The sequence below is a fragment of the Schistocerca serialis genome, chromosome 3 (assembly GCF_023864345.2).
Source record: "Schistocerca serialis cubense isolate TAMUIC-IGC-003099 chromosome 3, iqSchSeri2.2, whole genome shotgun sequence".
In the NCBI taxonomy this organism is placed as follows: domain Eukaryota; kingdom Metazoa; phylum Arthropoda; class Insecta; order Orthoptera; family Acrididae; genus Schistocerca; species Schistocerca serialis.
This window is the reverse complement of record NC_064640.1, coordinates 191,518,833-191,541,159: the sequence shown is the minus strand read 5'-3', so window position 1 is coordinate 191,541,159 and position 22,327 is coordinate 191,518,833. Positions and strand designations below refer to the sequence as shown.

Below are 22,327 nucleotides of genomic sequence, written 5' to 3'. Positions count from 1 at the left end.
AATACCTTGGGGACAGATTTGGGGAAGTGGCAGCAATTTCAAAAACAAAACATGCTTCTGATCTGCTTAAAATGGCCTCCCCCACTCAATCACAGGTGCTGCTCACCTGCGACAAGCTGGGTGACATTCCTGTCACTATAACCCCCATAAACGTTTGAATATGTTTATAGGATATTAGTTTCCACTGAGATCTCCTTTTACAGACTGATGATTAGTTGCGTGCTAATTTGGAGTGATGATATATGCATTTTGTCTGTCATGTTCAACAGGGTCAATAAGGCAGTAGAGTGGATACTGAAGCTGTCATCTTGGACTTCGAAGGTGACTCGTTGCCTGAGAATGGCTGTGGTGTCAACCCATATGTTCCTCCTCAAATATGGTGCTACAGATGCATGGAATTCGGACACATGTCTTCACATTGTAATGCCAGCCCTGTCTGTAGGGACTGTGGGTGTCAGTTGCACATGAACACTCCTTGGGCCCCTTCCCCCATCTCTGTCACCTGCGGAGAGCACCATTCCCCCAGTTCACCAGACTACACTGTTTCCAAATGAGAGAAGAAACAATTATGTATGCTAATGCTACGAAAATGTCACCTTCTTTAGTGGCTGCGCCATCACCCTCTCTGTCCTTGACGTCTGGTCCTCTGGTCCTCAGGGCCACTTGACTACACCTGCTACCTTGGTAGTTTGAGGTCCTCCTCCTACTGCTTCCCCCACACTCGCTTTGGGAGCATCAACTCCTTTTCTGCCAGGGACATCACTCCCCAACCCCAGCTGGAGAAGCAACACCCTCCTCCAGCACCCTCACCTGGTCATCCACCCAGATCAGCTCCCTCCAAAGATGACTGGGATACTTTCATCACTGCCATTGCCCCTTTAACCCTGGCAAATTGAGGTATTGATGCAGTTGTCCAAAGGACAACTGAAGCCATTCTATCAGAACCCTATGCAGTGATCCCCTCTCCCATCAAAAGATAGTACCTTGGTGGACCCTCAAAGTTTCCACAGCCGTTAGAGATTACAGGCAGGCTCTCCAATGCAATAAGTGGAATCAATCACTGGAGCACCTCATTTCCTTTAAGAGCCTTTGTGCCCAGGTCCACCACCTCAAAATCAACAAAAACAAGAATACTGGGAGTGGTATATTGCTATCATTGGACCATATACCATTCCTTCTCAGGCTTGAGCAAAGATTCAACGCCTCTATGGACACCAGTACCCTGCAGGTGTACCTGGTATCTCACTGAATGGAGATGCCTGCAGATCCAGATGTTGTTGCCAAATATTATGCTTTTCATTGTGCTTGAGCCTGTGTGTCTGAGAATTATCAGCCTGCACTATGTGTTCTCCATCGGTGACTAGAGCAACTTCCTTTAACACCTACTAAATGTCACCTAGAACCTTATAATTCCCAGTTCAGTGAGTGGGAATTCCTCAGTGCTCTGGCCCTTTGCCTTGACATTACTCCAGGCCCAGACCACATCCATAGCCAAATGTTGAAACACTTACCCTTGGGCTGCCAACATCACATCCTTGCAATTCTCAACCACATCCAAAGTCGGGGTGAATTCCCATCTCAATGGCCTTCATCTCAGTACTGAAAGCTAGTAAACTCCCTCTCAAGATGGACAACTATTGCCTACTTAGCCTCACTAATGTTCTCTGCAACGTGCTGGAATTTGTGATGAGCTGATGGTTGTGTTGGCATCTTGAGTCTCTGAGTCTTTTGGCCCTGTCACAGGATGGTTTTTGCTAAGACCATTCTACTGCTGACAATTTGATCTGCCTTGAATGTGCTATTTGGCCAGATTTTGCCTGGTGTCAATATCTTATCACCATCTTCTTTGACTTGCATAGGACTTACAACACTACACAGTGTCACCACACCCACTTTACCCTCCATGAGTGGGGTCCCCAGAACCAACTTTTTGTCTCACTGTACTTCTGGGCTCAATTTGGTGCTTCCCACTGTACTCCCCATATACAAGAGAATGGGATCCCACAGGGCTGTGTATTAAGTGTGCCCCTTTTTCTAGTGACTATCAATGATCTACCTACAGCTGTGGAGTCTACCGTGTCACATTCCCTGTTACTGACGACTTTTGCATCTACTATTGCTCCTTAACTGTGGGTGTTGCTGAAAACTTATTGCAGGATGCCATACAAAAGGCACAGCCCTGAGCTATCACGCATAGCTTCCAGTTTTCTGTTGCCAAAACATGTGTCATGCACTTCCGTCATCATGATACTGTCGATCCCCAACTAGAACTCTACCTCGAGGACCAAATGCTCAGTTTGATGGAGTCTCTTTGTTTTTTGGGATTGGTCTTTGATACCAGGTTGATGTGGCTTCCCCATCTTCACCATCTTAAATGAATGTGCCATCTTCGCTGTCTCAGTAACACCAGCTGGGGCACAGACTGCTTTACATTTTTGTGGCTCTCCAAAGCTTTGATCCTATCACATATTAATTATGGGAGACTGATGTATTGCTCAGCACCTCTTTCAGCATTGTGGATGCTGGACGTGACACACCATTGTGGGGTCTGACTTGCGACAGGTGCCTTTTGGATGAACCCTGTGAACAGCATACTCATGCACCACCAACTGCTACTCACCTATGTGACATGCATTTGCTGCTTTCCTGGGCATCGGAACTATTGTGTCCTTCTTCCTGGAAGGGAGATCTACCTCCCACAACACAGACCAAGATCTGGAGTCATGATCATAGTTTGCACAGAATGTCTCTGCTCAGAACTTGATCTTTCACCAATGTTGCCTCTTTGTCAGGAAGATATCGTGGGTGTCAAAAAATGGCTCTGAGCACTATGGGACTCAACTGCTGTGGTCATAAGTCCCCTAGAACTTAGAACTACTTAAACCTAACTAACCTAAGGACAGCACACAACACCCAGCCATCACGAGGCAGAGAAAATCCCTGACCCCGCCGGGAATCGAACCCGGGAACCCGGGCGTGGGAAGCGAGAACGCTACCGCACGACCACGAGATGCGGGCTATCGTGGGTGTCCCCATGGTATGTACCCCATACCCAGATCTGCCTCAATCTGTCCTTTGGACCAAAAGACTCAATAGGTCCTACTCCTGGACATCATTGAAACATTTATAGACTCAGATGTGGTATACACTGATGGTTCTAGAGTCGATGGATGAACAAGTTTTGCCTACACACATGCAAGATGGAGTGAACTACGCTCCCCGCTGCATGGATACAGTGTATTCACTACAGAATTGGTGACAACTACTAGAACCCTCAGCCACATTCGTTCTTGCCTGGTGAGTTGTTCTTAATCAGAAGTGACTCCTTGAGTAGTCTTCAGACTGTCAACCTGTGCTAACCTTGACACCCATTGATTGTGACTATCCATGATCTCCTGTATGACCTCCACCATGCTGAATGGTCAGTTGTCTTTATATAAACCCCAGATCATGTTGGGATCACAGGGAATGAGCATGCTGATCAGTTGGCCAAGTTAGCTACCAGGATGTTGACTTTGCAGATGGGAGTACGAGAACCAAAACTTTGGTCATCTATACACCGACAGTTGTGGTAGGCTTGTAATGCAGATTGATGTGCCTGGGTTTCTCCATATAATCTGTGAACCACAAAGGAGACCACAACCATGTTCTGTGTTCCCTCTGTGCTTCTTGCAGGGAATCTACTATTTTCTGTTGGCCTCACACTTAGCTGACTGTCAGCCACATCCTCCGACACCAGGATCCATCCTACTGTTGGTGTGGTGTCCATCTCATTGTGGCCTATATCCTAATGGACTGCCCCAATTTGGCCACCTTACAGCAAAACCTTAAACTTGCTGACATTCCACGTTTGGTGCTAGTGGACGATGCCAAAACAGGATAATTTGGTTTTATGTTTTACTCATAAAAGCCATTTTTATGCATCTCTGTGATGTAGGACACGTAAGCCTCAGCAACTGCTTTAGTGATTGGAGGGTTGTCTCATCACCTGCTCTAACCCTAAGAGGCCATGGCTGCCCTTGCATGATGGATGGGCCGAGTTCCTGCCCTTCCCCCCTTTTTAATTTTTGTTATTCTTTTACATCTGTCATTGGTTAACAGACTCACTGCCATTGTTCCCTTTCCTGAGATTTTATGTCATCCATGTAGCTAGTTTTCTTGCAATAATGGAGGGTGTTGAAGCACTGGCTGGATGCAGGTGCTGTGTCTCCAGTTGCATAATATGTTCAGGGGGCCTCCAAACTGCTTTCTGGGCAGGGGAACTCTCTCACCTTCACACTTCTATCCCTCTCTAAATTCTACTTGCTTCTCTCTCTTGGTTTTCTTGATTCTCACAAGTGGTTGCATGCTTTGAGATTCATTTTTTGGGCCCATCCTCTCTGGGGACTGTTTCCAGCTTGCCACACTAAGGATTAAGAGACTGATGACCTTGTAGTTAGGTTCCTTTAACCACATCAGTCCATCCATTGATTCATAAAACCTGAATCTTTCTAAGGGTGTATCATTATCTACACAACAGAATGCCTTCAAGAGATCACAAAAAATACCACCTGGTGATGCTGTATTATTTAAGACTTGTAATATTTGGTGGGTGAATGTATAAACAGCATCCTCAGTCAAGCAACCGTTCTGGAATCTAAACTGTATGATAAGTAAATTGTTTCTACTTAAATGTGAGACTACTCTTGAATACATAACTTTTTTGAATATTTTGGAGAAAGATGTCAGTAAGAATATTGGATGATGATTATTTACATCCTTCTTGACACCTTCCTTATAAAGAGATTCAACAATGAATATTTTAGTCTGTGCCAGTGATGCAATACATATATCACTAAGGAGATTATTTATTAAATTAGAATAAATTTTCAGAATTCTGTCTGAAATCCCATCAACACCATATGAGCTTTCATTTTTTTTTTTAGAATTTTTGTAATTCTATTAATTTTGGTAAACAATTTTGGTGGTACTTCTAGTTGCCTAAAGTTTTGTGAAATGACATTTGTAATGTATTCTCTTGCATCTTCCACAGAATAATTTAATTGTATTTTTGCTGCTACATTTATAAAGTGATTGTTAAAAATACTTGCAACTTGTGAATTATCAGTCATGACATTGTCATTTAGTTTAACTGTCATGGTATCTTGCACACTGACTGGCTGTTCTGTCTCCTATGTGACAATATCCCATATAGTTGTAATCTTATTATCCACATTATCAATTTCTGTCAGGATGTGCATGATTCTGATCTCACTTAAAATTTTTTGCAATAAGCAAGTGATGTCAGATGTTTACTTCCTGTGGCTTTCATATAAATTTCTATCTCCTGTTACATGTGATTTTAAATCCCTTAGTCATCCACAGTTTGCTTTTTAAAAATGGATCTTCTGGATAATTTTTTAGGAAAGCAACTTTCAAATATTGACACAAATTTACTGCAGAATAAATAGAGATTGACATTAGTACCTCTTTCTGTATATACTTCATCCCAACCACCTCTTCCAATGTGCTCAAAATATTTCATCCTGTTCTCATTAATAAACCTCATTGGTTTGTATGAACATGCCTCAGGGTTGTAAGGTGCTTTATCGTTTATTTATATTGATTGTACAACATCACATTGCTTATTAAAAATGGGTACACATTAATTGTTTCATTCTGAACACTGTCTATAAAAATGTTATCAGTCGTGGTCCTACATCTTGCTGCACATGAGTTGGAAGATTAACTACTCCAATTAGACTGAAACACCCAAATAATTATTCCAGTTCAACAATTGCCTTTCCAGTGCCCCCCCCCCCCCCCCCCAGCTTGCATTAGGTCTGTAGTAACCAAGTAATACATGAAACTGATCCAGGTGGCACAAATATGGCTTCATTCATACAAATCTGTACAATAATGGAAATAAGCTTCTTGGGAATCCACACATACCAAGAGAAAAGAATCATACAGAACAACTGATGTGAGCGGTACAAACTAGAGAACATAATGAGGGTGAGTCAGCACTGCTCCACGTGTATATAGGCATGAGTCGCTGGTAGATGGTGTGTCAGAGACTGTGCTGTGTGCACGATTCCTACAGGCAGCCTCTAGTGGCTGGCCCACACTGATATAGTTGGCATGCAGTGACACTACATTCGGTGCATTCACACTGACATGCACTAGTAACAGGATACAACAAGGGTGAAGAATGATGTATTTTATTATAAGTGTAAGTTTTTTGCTGCAGCATTTATTTATTCCTAACTTGCATATTATAATGGAGTAAATAAATAAAGCAGCAAAGAAATTGTACTTAAAATAAAATGTTCCAGTTCATTTTTCCTGTTTGTATATCTTACAAAATCTACTGTAAAATCTGCACAAACTACTAACTGTTTCTTCTTGTCTGACAGGAACGTCAGTAATACATCTAGATTTCTCATAAATAGCTGTAGTGTTTCCTAGAGGGAACTTGAACACTGTTATAATTACCAGAGAAGTATTCTGCTGTAACAACCCACACGTACATGCTTCTATGGGTTCTGATCTACACAAAAACTGTTTGTTTCGATATTTTTGACTTTGTATCCATCTTTTACATATGTTGCAACTCCTCCTTTTTTTCATGTTAACTCTCTATGGAAATGGTGCTAGTTTATAATCCCTGATATTTAACTTCTCCATCACTGTGTGTACATCATGTTCAGATTGGCAGATAATGTCAATCACTTCAGAATATGCACATCTTCTTGACATACAAGCAGCTCATTAAGGATTTCCTGGTGTGCTTGCAGCTCCCCTTATACTTCCTGCTAGATATTCGGATAATCTGTCCCTCCCAATCCTGTTCAAGTGCAGGCCATGATTAGTGTATCCCCATCTCCCCATTGCACCAGCAGGTACAGACTGAAAGTTTCCAGTAGCTTTATACCTTAAATTCAAAGTATTTTTTCTCATGTTAACAGCCAACATCAAAACCTAATAAAAATGTGAACATAGAAAGTATTTGCATTTATCTGAACATTACCTGCCTGAGAGCACAATAATGTATCTTATGCAGACCATACTTGCTCTGTCAGGTATGCTGCAGGTAGTTAGTATCCATTATAAATTGATGTATGCTGCAGGTAGTTAGTATCCATTATAAATTGATGAGCTTCAGTATGTCTTGTGATTAATAAATGAATGATGCTGAAGTAATTGACTACAGGATAAAATATCAACTGACATTGTGCGACAAATGAAATGTGAGTGGAGTTTGTGAGATACCTATGTGTTTCCACATAGAATATGAGAAAGAACTTATGTTCTGTAGGTTACTGGAGGAGCAAAGCATTCAAAGTTACTGGAAAAATATACAGGTCATGCCTGTTTTCAACATAGGTTATCAAACAGATGCAAAGAACTTATAGGCAATATATTACTGACATCAGTCTGCTGTAGAAATTTGGAACATGTTTTATGCTAATGTATTATGTAATTTCTGGAGACCAAATATCTTCTCAACAGGAATCAACATGGATTCTGCAAACACTGACTGTGTGAAACCCAGCTCACTCTGTACGTCAATGAGGCCCAGAAGCCAGTAGACACTGGCTCCCAGCTTGATGCCCTGTTCCTTTTCTCCCAGGAGGCATTCAATACAGTTATGCAGGTCACATAATGAATACAATATGAGCATTTGGAGTATCAGACCAGTTTTGTGATTGAATTGAAGAATTCTAAGCAAACAGAACACAACTTGGCATTATTAATGGAGAGAAATCTTCAAATGTAAAAGTAACTTTGGGCATACCCCAAGAAACATTTAGGAAGACCTGCAAAGGATTGACACTTGGTGCAGCAATTGTCAGTTGGCCCTTAACATGAACAAATGTAATGTATTAGAGATAAATAAGCTGAAAGACCCATTATTGTATGATTACAAAATAGCAGGACACTCACTGAAAGCTGTCACACCCATTAAATATATGTGAATATGTGTAAGGAGTGATTAAATGTAACAACCACATAAAACTAACTGCAGCCAAGACATGTGTCAGACTGAGATTCATTTGAGGAATCCTCATGAAGTATAAGTTCATCCATGAAAGAGGTACATTACAAAACCCTCATTTGATCAATACTCAAATGTTGCTCATCAGTCCAGTATGTGTACCATGTAGGATAGATAAAGGAAGTGGAAAATATCTAAAGAAGAGCAGTGCTTTTCATCAGAGATTCATGTAGTAAGTGTGATAGCATCATGGAGATGCTCAGCAAAGTCCAGTAGCAGACACTACAACAGCGTGGTTTACTGCTAAAGTTCCATGAGCATACATTCTTAAGAATTAACCAATATATTGCTTCATCTGTGTCTACATTCACATATGTACTTGACAAGCCACCATAGAGTGCATGACAAAGGGTACCTTGTACCACTACTCGTCATTTCCCTGTTCTGCTTGCAAATGGAGCAAGGGAAAAATAATGTCTGTATGCCACTGTAAAAATCCTAATTTCTCTTATCTTGTATTTATAGTCTTTACGAAAAATGTAATTTGGTGGTAGCAGAACTGTTCTGTGCTCAGGCACAAATACTAGTTCTCTAAATTTTCTCAATAGTGTTTGATGAAAAGAACGTCATCTTCCCCCTATGGATTTGCAATTTGAGATCATGGAACATTTCCATAATCCTCACATGTTAATAAAACCAGGATGTGATAAATCTAGCAGCATGCCTCTTAATTAATTATTTCAATGTCTTCCTTTAACTTGACCTTGTGGTGATCCCTAACATTTGAGCACTATCCAAGAATGGGTCTCACTGGTCTTCTGTGCACTGTCACCTACACTTTATTAGATTTCTCCCAATAAACCAAAGGTGACTATTTGACTTCCGTTCTGCTGACCTTATGTGCTCAGTCCATTTCATATTGCTTTACATTATGCCTAGATATTTAATCGTTATGACTATGTAAAGCATCACACCACTAATAGTGAATTTGATCATTGCAGACCACTAATACTGTATTTGGACATTGCAGCATTGTTTTTCCCACTCATCTGCATGGAGTTAAATTTTCCTGCATTTAGAGCAAGCTGCCATTCATCATATGAACTAGAAATTCTGTATAACTCCTTCTTGCTCTCAATGCAGCAAACAGTTGCAAATTGCTGCTCACCATATCTGTCAGTCAGTTTATGTATGTGGAGAACAAGAGCTGTCCTGTCACTTTTCCCTGGAGCACTTTTTAGCACCCTGCATCACATTTGGGAGGATATCCTTTCAAACACATGTCTGGCCATCATGATTTAGGTTTTCCACAATTTCCCTAAATTGCTTCAGGCAAATGGCTGGATGGTTCCTTTGAAATGGTGCCACCAATTTCCTCCCTCATCCTTTTAAAATCCGAGCTTGTGCTCAGTCTCTAATCACCTTGTTGTCAACTGGGTATTTAACACTAATATCCTACTCCCCCATCCAGGACAACATACTGGGTTCTGTTACATACGAAGTATATTTCACAACAGATCATTAAAGTAAAATTTGAGAGGTCTGAGCTAACTTGAAGGTTTACCAAGAATTGTTCTTTCCACTGACTGTTCATGACTGAGAAAGGAAAGTGGGGGAGGGAGAGTGGTACATAAAGTAATCTCCAACCATCACATACCATAAAGAGGCTTGCGTAGTGTGGATGTAGATATAGGTACCTATAATAAAGTGGTAGAATTAGTGTGCTTGGTGATTAATAAGCACAGTTTTTTAATTATTTTGTAAGAAATTGTATTTTTAGTCACTCCTCGACTTCTAAAAAACTAATAAGAGTTGCTCCTTTCACTCGCCTCCTAACAATGGAGGTCCTGGGTACACCCTTGCTGACAGTGCTTACTAATGTATTTTTTTATCTCTAATTCTGACACATTCCCCTTTGTCTTTCCCTCCCTCATCATCCCCCCCCCCCTCAACTTTCTCCTCTCCCACTCCCCCCTCCAATACAAAATGGGTCTCTATTTAGCTGTATACATGCCCCTATTTCCAGTCTCCCCAAACCAAACCCTGTTTCCTCCATGAAGAAGAAACATATAATTACAAGTGCTAGAAATACTGTCGCCTATTTCCCTGGGTTGTTATGCTCATTTTTGCCAGTAACACTTTCTCAAGATAAGTAGTAGCCAGACCACATGTCCCTTTCAGAATTTAACAGTTTTGTGCAATATTAAGAGTCCTTTTTGACAAAGAAAAATTATAACTTCATTGCAGTGTTATGTAAATCATGCAGTGACTTCACTGTTCACAGTACATCAAATAAAATTTGTTATGATGACCTCTGACAAATAGTGTAAAGTTTGTGAAACCATAGTAGGCATACCCACTTAACCCATAAATATGTGTGCATTACAGGTAGGATTAAGCTGTATCTTGTTACTACTGTAAAAGCACTCATACTATACAAACAATGCGTTCATGGATATTGTACAGCAGAAACTGACTTTATTAGCACAACCAGTACAAAAGAACATGTGAATCATCAGCGAATGCCAACCGAAAGAGTAACTGAAGAACGTAGTTTTATAAAGATACCCTTCATATGGTACATTGTTGATTATTGATTATGTCACTCCCATACAAGCCCTCCTGCCACCCCCCTCCTCCCCCTCTGAAGTGCAGAACACCAGGGATGTCATGGTACTTAAATTTAACCTTGTGGCTTGCATGTGTGCGAATTGCTGGGTGAGGTGGGCATCAACAAGTGGAATGGGTACTAGAAATTCTGCCAGGACGTGTAGTGGTTCTCTGTATACCAACTCCACCTATGATCAACCATTGTCAGTCTTCAGTGTGGTAATTAGACCTAACATCACAGTGGCAAAGCATGTGTCCAGGAATCTTTTTGGCACATCACTGTGGCCTTTAAGGTGCAGTTCCACTTTTCTACCATGCCGTTGATTACCAGCTGGTAGCTTGTGGTTCAGCTGCACTGAAAGCCACACGGTTCCTGGAGAAGTGATGACTGAATTGGTGTCCCTGGTCAGTTGTAATGAAGAAGGGGAACATGAAGTGTGCCACCAAAACTTCAATGAATGCCTGTGCCTTTGTCTCGGCAAAAATGTCTTTGACCAGAATGGTCTGTGCCCACCAAGTGCAATAGTCCGCCACTGTAAATAAGTACATGAAGTTCCCAGAAGGTGGAAGGGGTCCAACTAAATCAAAATGGACATACCCGAATAGTGATGTAGATATCAGGAATTGGCCTACTGGAATGTGCACATGGCATCCCACTTTGCTGCATTAGCACTGGATACAAGTGTGTGCCCAAGCCCATGAATATTTCTTGATTGAAGGTCACACAAAATGACCCATTACCAGTTTGACTGTGGTGTAGGTTTTAGAATGTGCCAAGTTGTGGATGCAGTTGAAAACCACTTGCCAGAACTTGGGTGCAGTGTATGGTCAACATCTAGTAGTACAGACATCTCATCATCATCATATTTCAGCTGTGGTGCACAGTGCTTCCAGTAGCTGTATATACAGGCCAGTGGGTGAGACAGTTAAAAAAACTCTGCAGTTGTGGGTCAGGAACCTGGGCACAGGCACGTTCTGCATAGCTTGACACTGGGATTAGTCCGCTAATGTGTGTGAGAGAGTCTGTTATGATAGTGTCAGATCTGTGGATGTGATGCAAGTCTGCAGTACACTTGCATACATACTCAACATGGCAAAACTACTGAGGGGAGCAATTGTCACTGACTTTTAGCAAAGCCACCATGATGGGTTTTTGATCAGTGAAAATAGTGACAGATTTGGCCTCTATGAAGAGATGGAAGTGTTCGATGCTCCCATAAATTGTGAAGAGTTCCCTGTCATAAGCACTCTAGTGAGTTTGAGTGGGCTGTAATTTCTGTGAGAAAAAACTCATTGGCTGCCAGTGTCCACTCACTTGTCGGTGGAGTGCTACACTGATCATGAACTGGCTGATGTCCACAGCTAAAGTCATGTGTGTTCCAGGCATGGGATATGTGAGGACTACCACACTGGCTAGCCTATTTTGCAGCTTCTTAAGGGAAGTATTCATATCCTACATCCATGGAAGGAGACATTTGCGCTTTTGTTGTATCCAGCTAATCCTTTGGTTAGAGTTTTCTGAACAGCAATGGTTCTGGGAAGATGATGGTGATAAACTTCCTGGGTTCACTGTAGTTCTGGGATCAAGAGCCACTTGTTCACTGAACATGCACATACTCAGCCTGCTTTGTACTACATTCAGATGTTTGTCATGGATCTGGACATTTTCTGAAAATTCCAAAATGTCATCAAGATAAGCAAAGAAGTAAGACAGTTTACTCAATAAGCCGCCCAGAAAATTCTGCCAAGCCCAGGCAGCATTTCTAAGCTCAAACAGTACAACGAAAAATTAAAATAGCCCAAATGGGGTAGTCACTGTGGTCTTTGATATATCCAGCTTTGCCGCAGCTACCTGATTGTCAGCTTTACAACAATCTAACGCACTGAAAACTTTTGCTGCAGCTGGTTAATTTGTGAAATACTGGATGTGTGACACGTGGTATCTGTCCAGAATGGTTCTGGTGTTCAGTGCCTGATAGTCACCACACAGCTTCCATGACTCATTTTTCTTATGCACAAAGTGCAGAGGAGAGGACCGTGGGCTATCAGACGGGTAACTGACGCCTTCTTGTAACATCTCATTGGAGATGGTCTTGGTCTCGGACAGACAATTAGTTGATATTCAGTGTACAATTGAGGAAACTGGCAGACCTGTAATTCCCCAGGTGTGGTGTATCATTTTGCATTTTTGTACTATGAGACATTCTTCAACATTCTCGCACACTAAATGGATAGCTGATTCAAGCTTGTGATAGTGCTCCCACCAGCTCATGTCATCCTCCGGGCTAGTCTTGCTGAACTTGTCCATCCTGTGTTGGATGCAAGATGTCAGTGGTCCCTTGACTCTGGGAATAATGCAGCCATTGGTGGTATGAACAAGACATGTTATGCAAGTTGATGACCAACTTGTTTGTCATATGGAGATTTGTGCCTAGAATTGGTTGGTAAATGTCAGTAAGCACAAAGGTCTACCCGCACTTGGTAGAGTCCAGTATCAAACATCATTGTTTCTAGTCCATATGTTTGTAAGGCAGAGTTTTTGATCACTTTCAAGGGAGTTGCATCACTGCATTTAGTGTCAGGGAAGGCAGTAACAGGCAGTGCACTGACATTCGACCCGGTGTCAACTAAAAATGTCGGTGATATAGAGCAATCAGAAATCAATAGTCTTTGTGATGCCGTGGGTCTGACCATTGGTGGGGAAGTCAACTCACACATTGTAGCCTCATCTCTACATCTTTATCTACATCGATACTCTGCAAATCACATTTAAGTGCCTGGCAGAGGGCTCATCAAACCACATTCCCAATTCTCTAATATGCCAATCTCATATGGCACGCAGAAAGAATGAACACCTGGATCTTTCGGTGCAATCTCTCATTTCCCTTATTTTCTTATGGTGATCGTTTCTCCCTATGTAGGTTGGCGTCAACAAAATATTTTTGTATTTGGAGGAGAAAGTTGGTGATTGAAATTTCATGAGAAGATTCTGCTGTAACGAAAAATGCCTTTATTTTAATGATGCCCACCCCAAATCCTGTACCATTTCAGTGACACTCTCTCCCCTCTTTCATGATAATACAAAATGTGCTACCCTTCTTTGAACTTTTTCAATGTACTCCATCAATCCTATCTGGTAAGGATTCCACACCACGTAGCAGTGTTCTTAAAGAGGATGGACATTCATAGTGCATGCAGTCTCTTTAGTAGATCTGTTACATTTTCTAAGTGTCCTGTCAATAAAACCCAGTCTTTGGTTAGCCTTCCCCACAATATTTTCTATGTGTTATTTCCAGTTTAAGTTGTTCATAATTGTAATTCCTAGGTATTTAGTTGAATTTAAGGCCTTTAGATTTGACTGATTTGTCATGTAACCAAAGTTTAACAGATTCCTTTTAGGACTCATGTGGAATATCTCACACTCTTCATTCTTTAGGGTCAATTGCCCATTTTCACACCATACAGACCTTTTCTAAATCATTCTGCAATTTGTTTTGATCTTCTGGTGACTGTGCTAGTCGATAAACAACAGCATCATCTGCACGTCATACATGGCTCGTACCTTTTAACATCAGCCGTTGAAGGTAGGCACTGCTTATAGTTGCCATGATCTGTAGCACATAAAATGGATTGTGAGAGGCATTTGGATGAGAACACATGGCTTGTGATGTCTGAGTTGTGATAGTTAATTAGTTTGTGCAACTGAGCCAAGTGCTGCTATTTTCCGCAGTCGCAACATCTGCTATCTTCTCAACAGCAGCATGGAGAGATTAGGATCCTCAGGGATGCTTGGCAGTCATTGGTTGGTCACGGTTGTGCAGCTTGGTGATGGTACATTGGCTGGGTCTGGCAACACTTGGTACTCTTGGTGAACAATGATGGTTGTGGTGGTGGCCATGATGGTGCAACAGTCAAAGAGAGCATATGCTGAGTTGACCACATGGAACAAGTCATGTAAAGGTTATGTGCAATTAAGGTTAAACACATCTACAGAGGTGACTGTTACTGCCAAATGTGTTACAGAAGTGTGCCAGAAAGAATGCCATAATCAACCATAGTGCATAAATGCCTCCGAAAGTCAGATCACTCACAGTAAAGAAGCTGCATTAGTCACTGATCTGTTGGTTTCTTGCAGTGAGAGATCAATACTATCATGAGGGTGCTGTAAATTTGCTGTGGAGGGGGTGTAAAATAATGTCCAACAAATTGTTCAAATTCATCATATATTTGCTGTTTCATGAAAACTTTCTGCATAATAGCAAACCAAATATCCAGCTGTTCAGGTATGAATGGCAGCACCCAAATTTGTAATTGTGCTGTGGGTGGGCTGCGAGAGCTTTTGAGCAGAAAGTTTGTAGCTTGTGGAAGCAACGCTGGGATGGGTGATTGAATCAGGGGTATGTTCACATTTGGTTTGTTGTCACATTGTCCTGCTATCCAGTTGTGTGAAAGGGATGTCCTGTGGAGGTGACACTGAATCCAATGGTATGACTGGCATGGGTTGGGTGATCCTGTGATATTGTGGTTCGGATTGGTGGGAGGTGCAGAACCCCATGACAATTTTAATGTGTGAGGGTGTTGTAGAACCTCAGTCTCATTCTTGATGTTGTGGATTACACTGTCGTTGGTGCACAACAGGTTATGCACAGACAATATGCAAGTATTCAATGAAGTGAATTACAGATTAATAATGTGCCCACCAACACACCACTTTAGTGCCAGGGTCACAGCTTATGTAGAATCACCCATTCTACATCAAGAATGCATACACAAATATTTTGCAGCAAAAAGTGTCTTTATTAGCACAATCGATACAAAAATGCATGTGAATCATCAGCAAATGCCAACCGAAACCATAATCAACAAATTTAGTTTTATAAAGATAGACTGCACAAGGTGCACTGTTGATTAGCAATTGTGTCACTCTCACACTTTATCTTCTCCTTTTGTTGTTGTTGTTCTTGCTGTTGTATTTCATACTTAAAAATTACCTTGCTGTTACTCTCAGACAAACAAGTTGTAAAATTTTCAAATTATGGAGTTGTATGTACAGCTGTATATTATAAAACTGCTAGTGCTGAAATAATTTAATCCTTAATTTCTTCTAATTGCAGACATACGTTGATCTCTTCAAGAATATATCAAAAACTAATTTGATATCATTGGGAATCTCAGCTATAGCCATATTACTTCTAAGTATTTACAATGAATTGATTAAGGTAAGTGAATATTGAGCTATAAAGGATACAAAAATTGTTCCTGTAAACATTATCATCTATAAATAACCCCTCCATGAATTGCGCAATTACTATGTTATAAATACAAATAATTTTGATTCAGTTTAATAATTTTATCAGCTTGCACTATTTTGTTGTTTTAATCAATACAAATGAATAGTTGCATCCAGTGTTATAAATGCAAATAATTTTGATTCAGTTTAATAGTTTTATAAACATGCACTATTTTGTCATTTTAATCGATACAAATCAATAGTTGAATCCTCTTTCATTAACTATTTGTATTTATACAGTAATATAACATCAGAAGTGCATATGCCTTACATGTAGTGCCTCACTAAATGAATTGTCTAATTCTGCTGGCAAACTATTGAATAATATACTCTGTAGACAGGGGAAGTAATTTCAGTATAATGGCAGTTGAGGTTATGGAACAATTATATGCAAAACAGATTTTGATACTTTATTCCATTACATTAATGATGCTGTGTCGACCAATTTTTTTTTTGTTTTGCTTTCTGTAATTGTGCCAAAAAAAGAAGGTAGAACTTTTGTACAAATCTTAAGGCTGTGACTTTGCCACTGTAATCATTATCTGATAAACTCATAGCTCAGGTTGCAATGCATGTGAGCCATGTATGTGTGCATATGCAGGCCATAACTTGATGTTAAGTGAGCATTAGGGGTCTCCGTAATTACTTACATATTTTGTTATCTCAGCAGATGCATTCATTGCTCAAAATTTATAAAAGAAGTTGGTGGTCTTTGAATATGGAGTGGTTATCAATTTCTGTGAAATTATACAATCAGGATTCTGTGTTGCTGTACTTGTTCACAGAAGCAAATTATATTAAATTTAAAAACATTGACAAACAGCTTGTCTCCTCTACACAGTTTAACACACAATTAACATTTCTACCAGCTCTGTTTTGTTGTGTACATGGAAATGTGACCTGTACCCAAGACAGTATGTCTGCAGTCATACACTCTTGGAAGCCTTCTTATTAAGGTGGGTGATTTTACAGATGGAAATTGTACAAAATAACAAGTTCACTGCATTTGCAGTATACCACAACACCAAAAATTTAATATTCCTTCAAGTACGATATAATTTGTAAGTGGTTTTCTGCAAGCCACCCATTCACAAAACTGATGATTCAAAGGGACAGTGCCAGTTTTTTTCAAATTATGTATGTATTTCATTTAATTTTCAGACTCCTTCAAAAGTTTTACATTTTTTACTTACTGTTATTGTGTGATTTCAGCCACGCATTGGGAAAAAGCTGCCAATCCCTTTACCAACAGAACTTTTGGTAATAATTACAGGCACACTGGTGTCAATGTATGTGCATCTAAATGAAAAGTTCTCTGTTACTGTCCTCGGTGAAATTCCCACTGGGTAAGGTGCTTTCTATTTAGGTAGATAATTATATAATTTGGTATATTAAAAGCTCTCTCACTAAGTTACTAAATAGTCAAAGGATGTATCAAAGAAATATAGTCATTTGAAATGAGTCTAACACATCAAGTATTATATGTGCCTCATGCAAGAACATTGAGTATTATACTGAATGAATGTAGCTGCTAATTTATATTATCATAACTGACAGAAGGATCAAACACAAAATGAAACACATTTTGTTATGCTTTACACACTCTGTTGTTGCTTAAAAGAATTAAAAAATTGACTGTATGTAGTATCAGTGCTGAACTTGTACATACTAATCATTTATTTTGCTCTTCTGGAGATATTAACTTCACTAATTAAACAACATACTCTGTGTGTACCAGTATTTATGCTCTCCCAGTCAAAAGCAAATCATCATCTCTTTATAAAATCAACTGTAATAGGGGTGATGTGTGTGTGTGGGAGTGTGGTGGGGGGGGGGGGTGGAGGGGGGGGGGGGGGTGTACGTAAACACTAGGCCCAGCAGAAATCAGTCAGTCAGTGGGAACAGCTGAAGAGGGCAAGAAGTCAGCTCGCTGAAATCTCATATCTTCTGGACGATGCCACCTGAGTGAATACCTTAGAAATATTAAAAATCTTCTTACACCAGGATAACCTAAAATCACGCATCAAGTACCTCTACAGGGAGGAGATGCACAGCAAAATTAAGAAGCTTGATAAGCTGTGGGACAGGGAGGAGTGCCTTTTACTCTCCCTTGTTCCCCTGCTGAGTTGCTGAGAGCACCAAACCATACCAATCTGTGTGGCAGTCCCCTCCTGTTACAACAACAGAAGAAGGTGGCAACCAGATCACCAAAAGAGCCACACTGGTCCTGATCAGGAAGAGGGTCCAGTACACTTGACACAGACTTGACAAGACCTTGAGAAGTGTTCTTGCTTCACCTGCAGTTGCTCTCCTGTGCTTCATGGGAGTGGATAGATGCAGTTAGCTGGTCTCAAGCTAACAGGGCATGGCAGTCAGCCACCTGTAGACAACCTGCTAAATACAGATGCTTTTCAGCTAAGAAAATCCTAAGAGCAGTCATCAATTGTCCAGAAAAAAAAACTGGTGATGACAACTTTTCTGTACTAAGAAAGGGGCCAAATTTTGCACTGACACTGGCGACCCTATCAATAGTGGAACACAGTACAGTAGAACAAGTCATTCTTGCACTTCCACAATGATCTGCCGAGGAAATATGACATGTAACTTGCTGTATACTCACCAGAACTGTTCCACTAAAGCCAAATATCTCAAAGGAAGAGAGGAAAGCACTTAAGCTGCTCCGAGAAAATTGTGAGATAGTCATCCTCTCAGCAGACAAAAGGAATTGTATGGTCCTCCTACAATGTCAAGTATACTAGCTAAAAATATACAACCTATTAGAGGACAACGCTTACAGGAGGATTGAAGATTATCCTCCCAGCTGAGTGACGACCATCAAACTTCTCTGACAAACATTCTCAGATAAGAAGATGGTGAAGAAATTTTGTGCATGAGCAGCTGGAACACCTAGACTTCATGGACTGCATAAAGTCCATGAGAAAGGAATGCCACTCAATCCAATTGTTAGCAACATTGGCACAACAATATATGAATTAGCAAAACACCTGACAGTTATGCTCAGCCCATTTTGTGGGCAAATACCAACACCACATATTGGATTCAGCACATTTCATCCAGCCTCTTCAGAACTTCTGACTGGACCAAGAAAACCTCATGGTGAGCTTCGATGTGCTTTCTGTCTCTACAAGGGTACCTAAGACTCACAGGAGAAAAGTTTGGGTCAGTGCTAATGAAATTGTTTGAAGCCATGCCTACATCAACCTAATTTTTATTCGAGGAGAATCACTGTGAACAAACAGAGGAGTAGCCTGCTATCATCACTGGTGGCCAATAAGTTTATGGATGTTTTTGAAGTAGCAGCCTTGGAGTCAACAGGCAACAAGCTGTCTCATATTTCCCATATATAGATGATGCATTTGTAATCTGGCCATAGAAGCATCACCTACAAGACATCCTGCAACATATGAATTCGCTGTACCACAACATAAAATTCATGATGGAGACAGAAGAAAGCAATCAATTTCCATTTTTGGATGTGCTGATCAGTTGAAGACCACATGGCACACTAGGACACAGCACCTACCATAAGCTGAGACATACAGCTTTGTACTTGCATGCCCCCAGCTGCCATACCCCTTCACAATGAGATGGTGTCCTAAGCACAATATTGCACAGAGCATGTGAAATATGGGACTGTGACAGTCTAGTAGCTGAATTGCAGCACTTACATGCTGTGTTACGCATGAATGGTTACAGAAACTGCCAGATACAGTGTGCATTAAAACCAAAGAAGCTGAGACCATAACTTAGTCTGTTGTGATGACAATTATTCCATACATCAGGACACAACAGCAAAAATTGGAAGAATACCTGGGAAACACAATGTGTTCCACCCACCAGCCAGGATGAAAGCCTTGTTGGGATAAGTCAGGGATGATCTATTACTCAAAAAATCAGAAGTCTACTGCATCCCCTGACTGTGTGGGAAAATGCATGTAGTCCGGATAGTACAGGGGACAGGAGCTGAGCATAAACACCATGCACACAATGAACAGACAACAAAGTTCACTTTGCCATAGCACTGTATCTCCCAATGACATGTCATGAATTACAATGGCATCACATTGTTGCAACAGTCCAACACCTTCCACAATTGCATTCTAAAAGAGGCTGAAGAGATCCTACTAGATAACAGACTAATAAATAAAGACAGCTTTCAATGAAGCAAAGTCTGGGACCCAGGCTTATACACAATCAAAGCACAGTGCCAATCTGTGTGGCAGTCCCCTCCTGTTACAACAACAGAAGAAGGTGGCAATGCATTGTCACTATGCTGGCAGAGACTTTTGTCTGATGCTGGCTGCAGCTCTAGTGAGGACATTGGGTTGAACCCCAACATTACAATTTCCCCATCACTACACCAAGTACATGCCCAATTGTGGCCAGCTAGATGCTGCTGGTGAGGTACGTGGCCACAGGGGGGAGGGGGGGGGGGGCACGGCAAGAGGCTATAAAAGCTGTGCCCACCAGAAATGAGTCAGTCATCAGCAGCACCTGAAGATGGTAAGAAGTATGTTTGCCAAAATATAGTGTGTTCTGGACAATGGCTTCAGGATGTATACCAAAGGAATAGTCAAGAACTATAGTTTTCTTCACTTTGAATATCATTATTGAGAGTAAACAGCTTTCTTGTAGAGTATTCCAAGGGGTTGTGGAAAAGTTGATACCATTCTTTACTGTAGCCACAAATCTATTGTACATAATTTTTTCAGATATTTTTCTTAAGAACTGAAAGTTCATTGTTAGAAATTCCATGGTTGTATCCATTTTTGTGTCAAGTAATGAATACACCAGGTAAACACCAACTTTCATTAGTAACAGATATAACATTGCATCTACATCTACATCTACATCCATACTCCGCAAGCCACCTGACGGTGTGTGGCGGAGGGTACCTTGAGTACCTCTATCGGTTCTCCCTTCTATTCCATTCTCGTATTGTTCGTGGAAAGAAGGATTGTCAGTATGCCTCTGTGTGGGCTCTAATCTCTCTGATTTTATCCTCATGGTCTCTTCGCGAGATATACGTAGGAGGGAGCAATATACTGCTTGACTCTTCGGTGAAGGTATGTTCTCGAAACTTTGACAAAAGCCCGTACCGAGCTACTGAGCGTCTCTCCTGCAGAGTCTTCCACTGGAGTTTATCTATCATCTCCGTAACGCTTTCGCGATTACTAAATGATCCTGTAACGAAGCGCGCTGCTCTCCGTTGGATCTTCTCTATATCTTCTATCAACCCTATCTGGTACGGATCCCACACTGCTGAGCAGTATTCAAGCAGTGGGCGAACAAGCGTACTGTAACCTACTTCCTTTGTTTTCGGATTGCATTTCCTTAGGATTCTTCCAATGAATCTCAGTCTGGCATCTGCTTTACCGACGATGAACATTATATGATCATTCCATTTTAAATCACTCCTAATGCGTACTCCCAGATAATTTATGGTATTAACTGCTTCCATTTGCTGACCTGCTATTTTGTAGCTAAATGATAAAGGATCTATCTTTCTGTGTATTTGCAGCACATTACACTTGTCTACATTGAGATTCAGTTGCCATTCCCTGCACCATGCGTCAATTCGCTGCAGATCCTCCTGCATTTCAGTACAATTTTCCATTGTTACAACCTCTCGATACACCACAGCATCATCCGCAAAAAGCCTCACATGACTAACTGTATTTAAATTTTCTCCCAAAAAAGTTATTAGATTTTACATGACTATTGAGCACTAAAAATTAGACACTGTTAATACAGTAATGCCAAAATGTGCAAAAATAGCAATGAATGAACAGGCATAAATGACATTGCCAATAGTTAACCTGACTGTTATTTGAGAGTATATATCTCAATTCCGTGCAAACAATATTCGTTTCACCTCTCAGAAACTGAGACTAATGGGTAAAAAATGAATGAAACTCTGTTATGGAATCTTTAGGTACTAGCAAATAATAATTTGGTATTCGCACCAAGAAGATGCTCTGTTACTCATTTCATTTCATGCAGTCAGCTTTCCACAGTATTTCAGATTACCAGTAACTGAAGTGTCCCAGATTCAAGCCTCACAGTGAGCATGGATGTGAATTTTTTAAAAATCTGTCTTTGTCTAAGCATTTGTGTTCATATACATGGACCAGTCATAAAGTAATGCAGCTTATCTTTCTTTCTCCTTCTTTAAGTTGATATGTAGTAATCATGAATTTGGCACACTTTCATGAACCAACTTCTACAGCCCACTCCAGTAATAGTCTCCTGTATTAAGAGGTGGCAGCACTATGTAAATTTAGAAAAAAAATCTGTCATTGATGTATATGTAGAACAGCATTCTGTGATGGCATTCCTTACTGCAGGAGGTGAAACACTCAGTCGCATTCATGAGAGGATGAAGGTGTATGGAAATGTCACAGTGGATGTGAGCAGTGTTAGACAGT

General features: G+C 40.7%; 1 protein-coding gene across 5 annotated transcripts in view; it reads left to right on the top strand.

Annotated features, from left to right (window-relative positions):
• The window catches only part of LOC126469899 (sulfate transporter-like), a 483,509-nt gene that overhangs the window by 428,174 nt on the left and 33,008 nt on the right, over positions 1-22,327 (top strand). For all 5 annotated transcript variants that reach the window (XM_050097243.1, XM_050097247.1, XM_050097244.1 and 2 more), the window contains exons 7-8: positions 15,703-15,807; positions 17,091-17,224. In XM_050097243.1, coding sequence (XP_049953200.1) covers positions 15,703-15,807; positions 17,091-17,224 — 239 coding nt within the window. The remainder of the gene's footprint in view (positions 1-15,702; positions 15,808-17,090; positions 17,225-22,327) is intronic.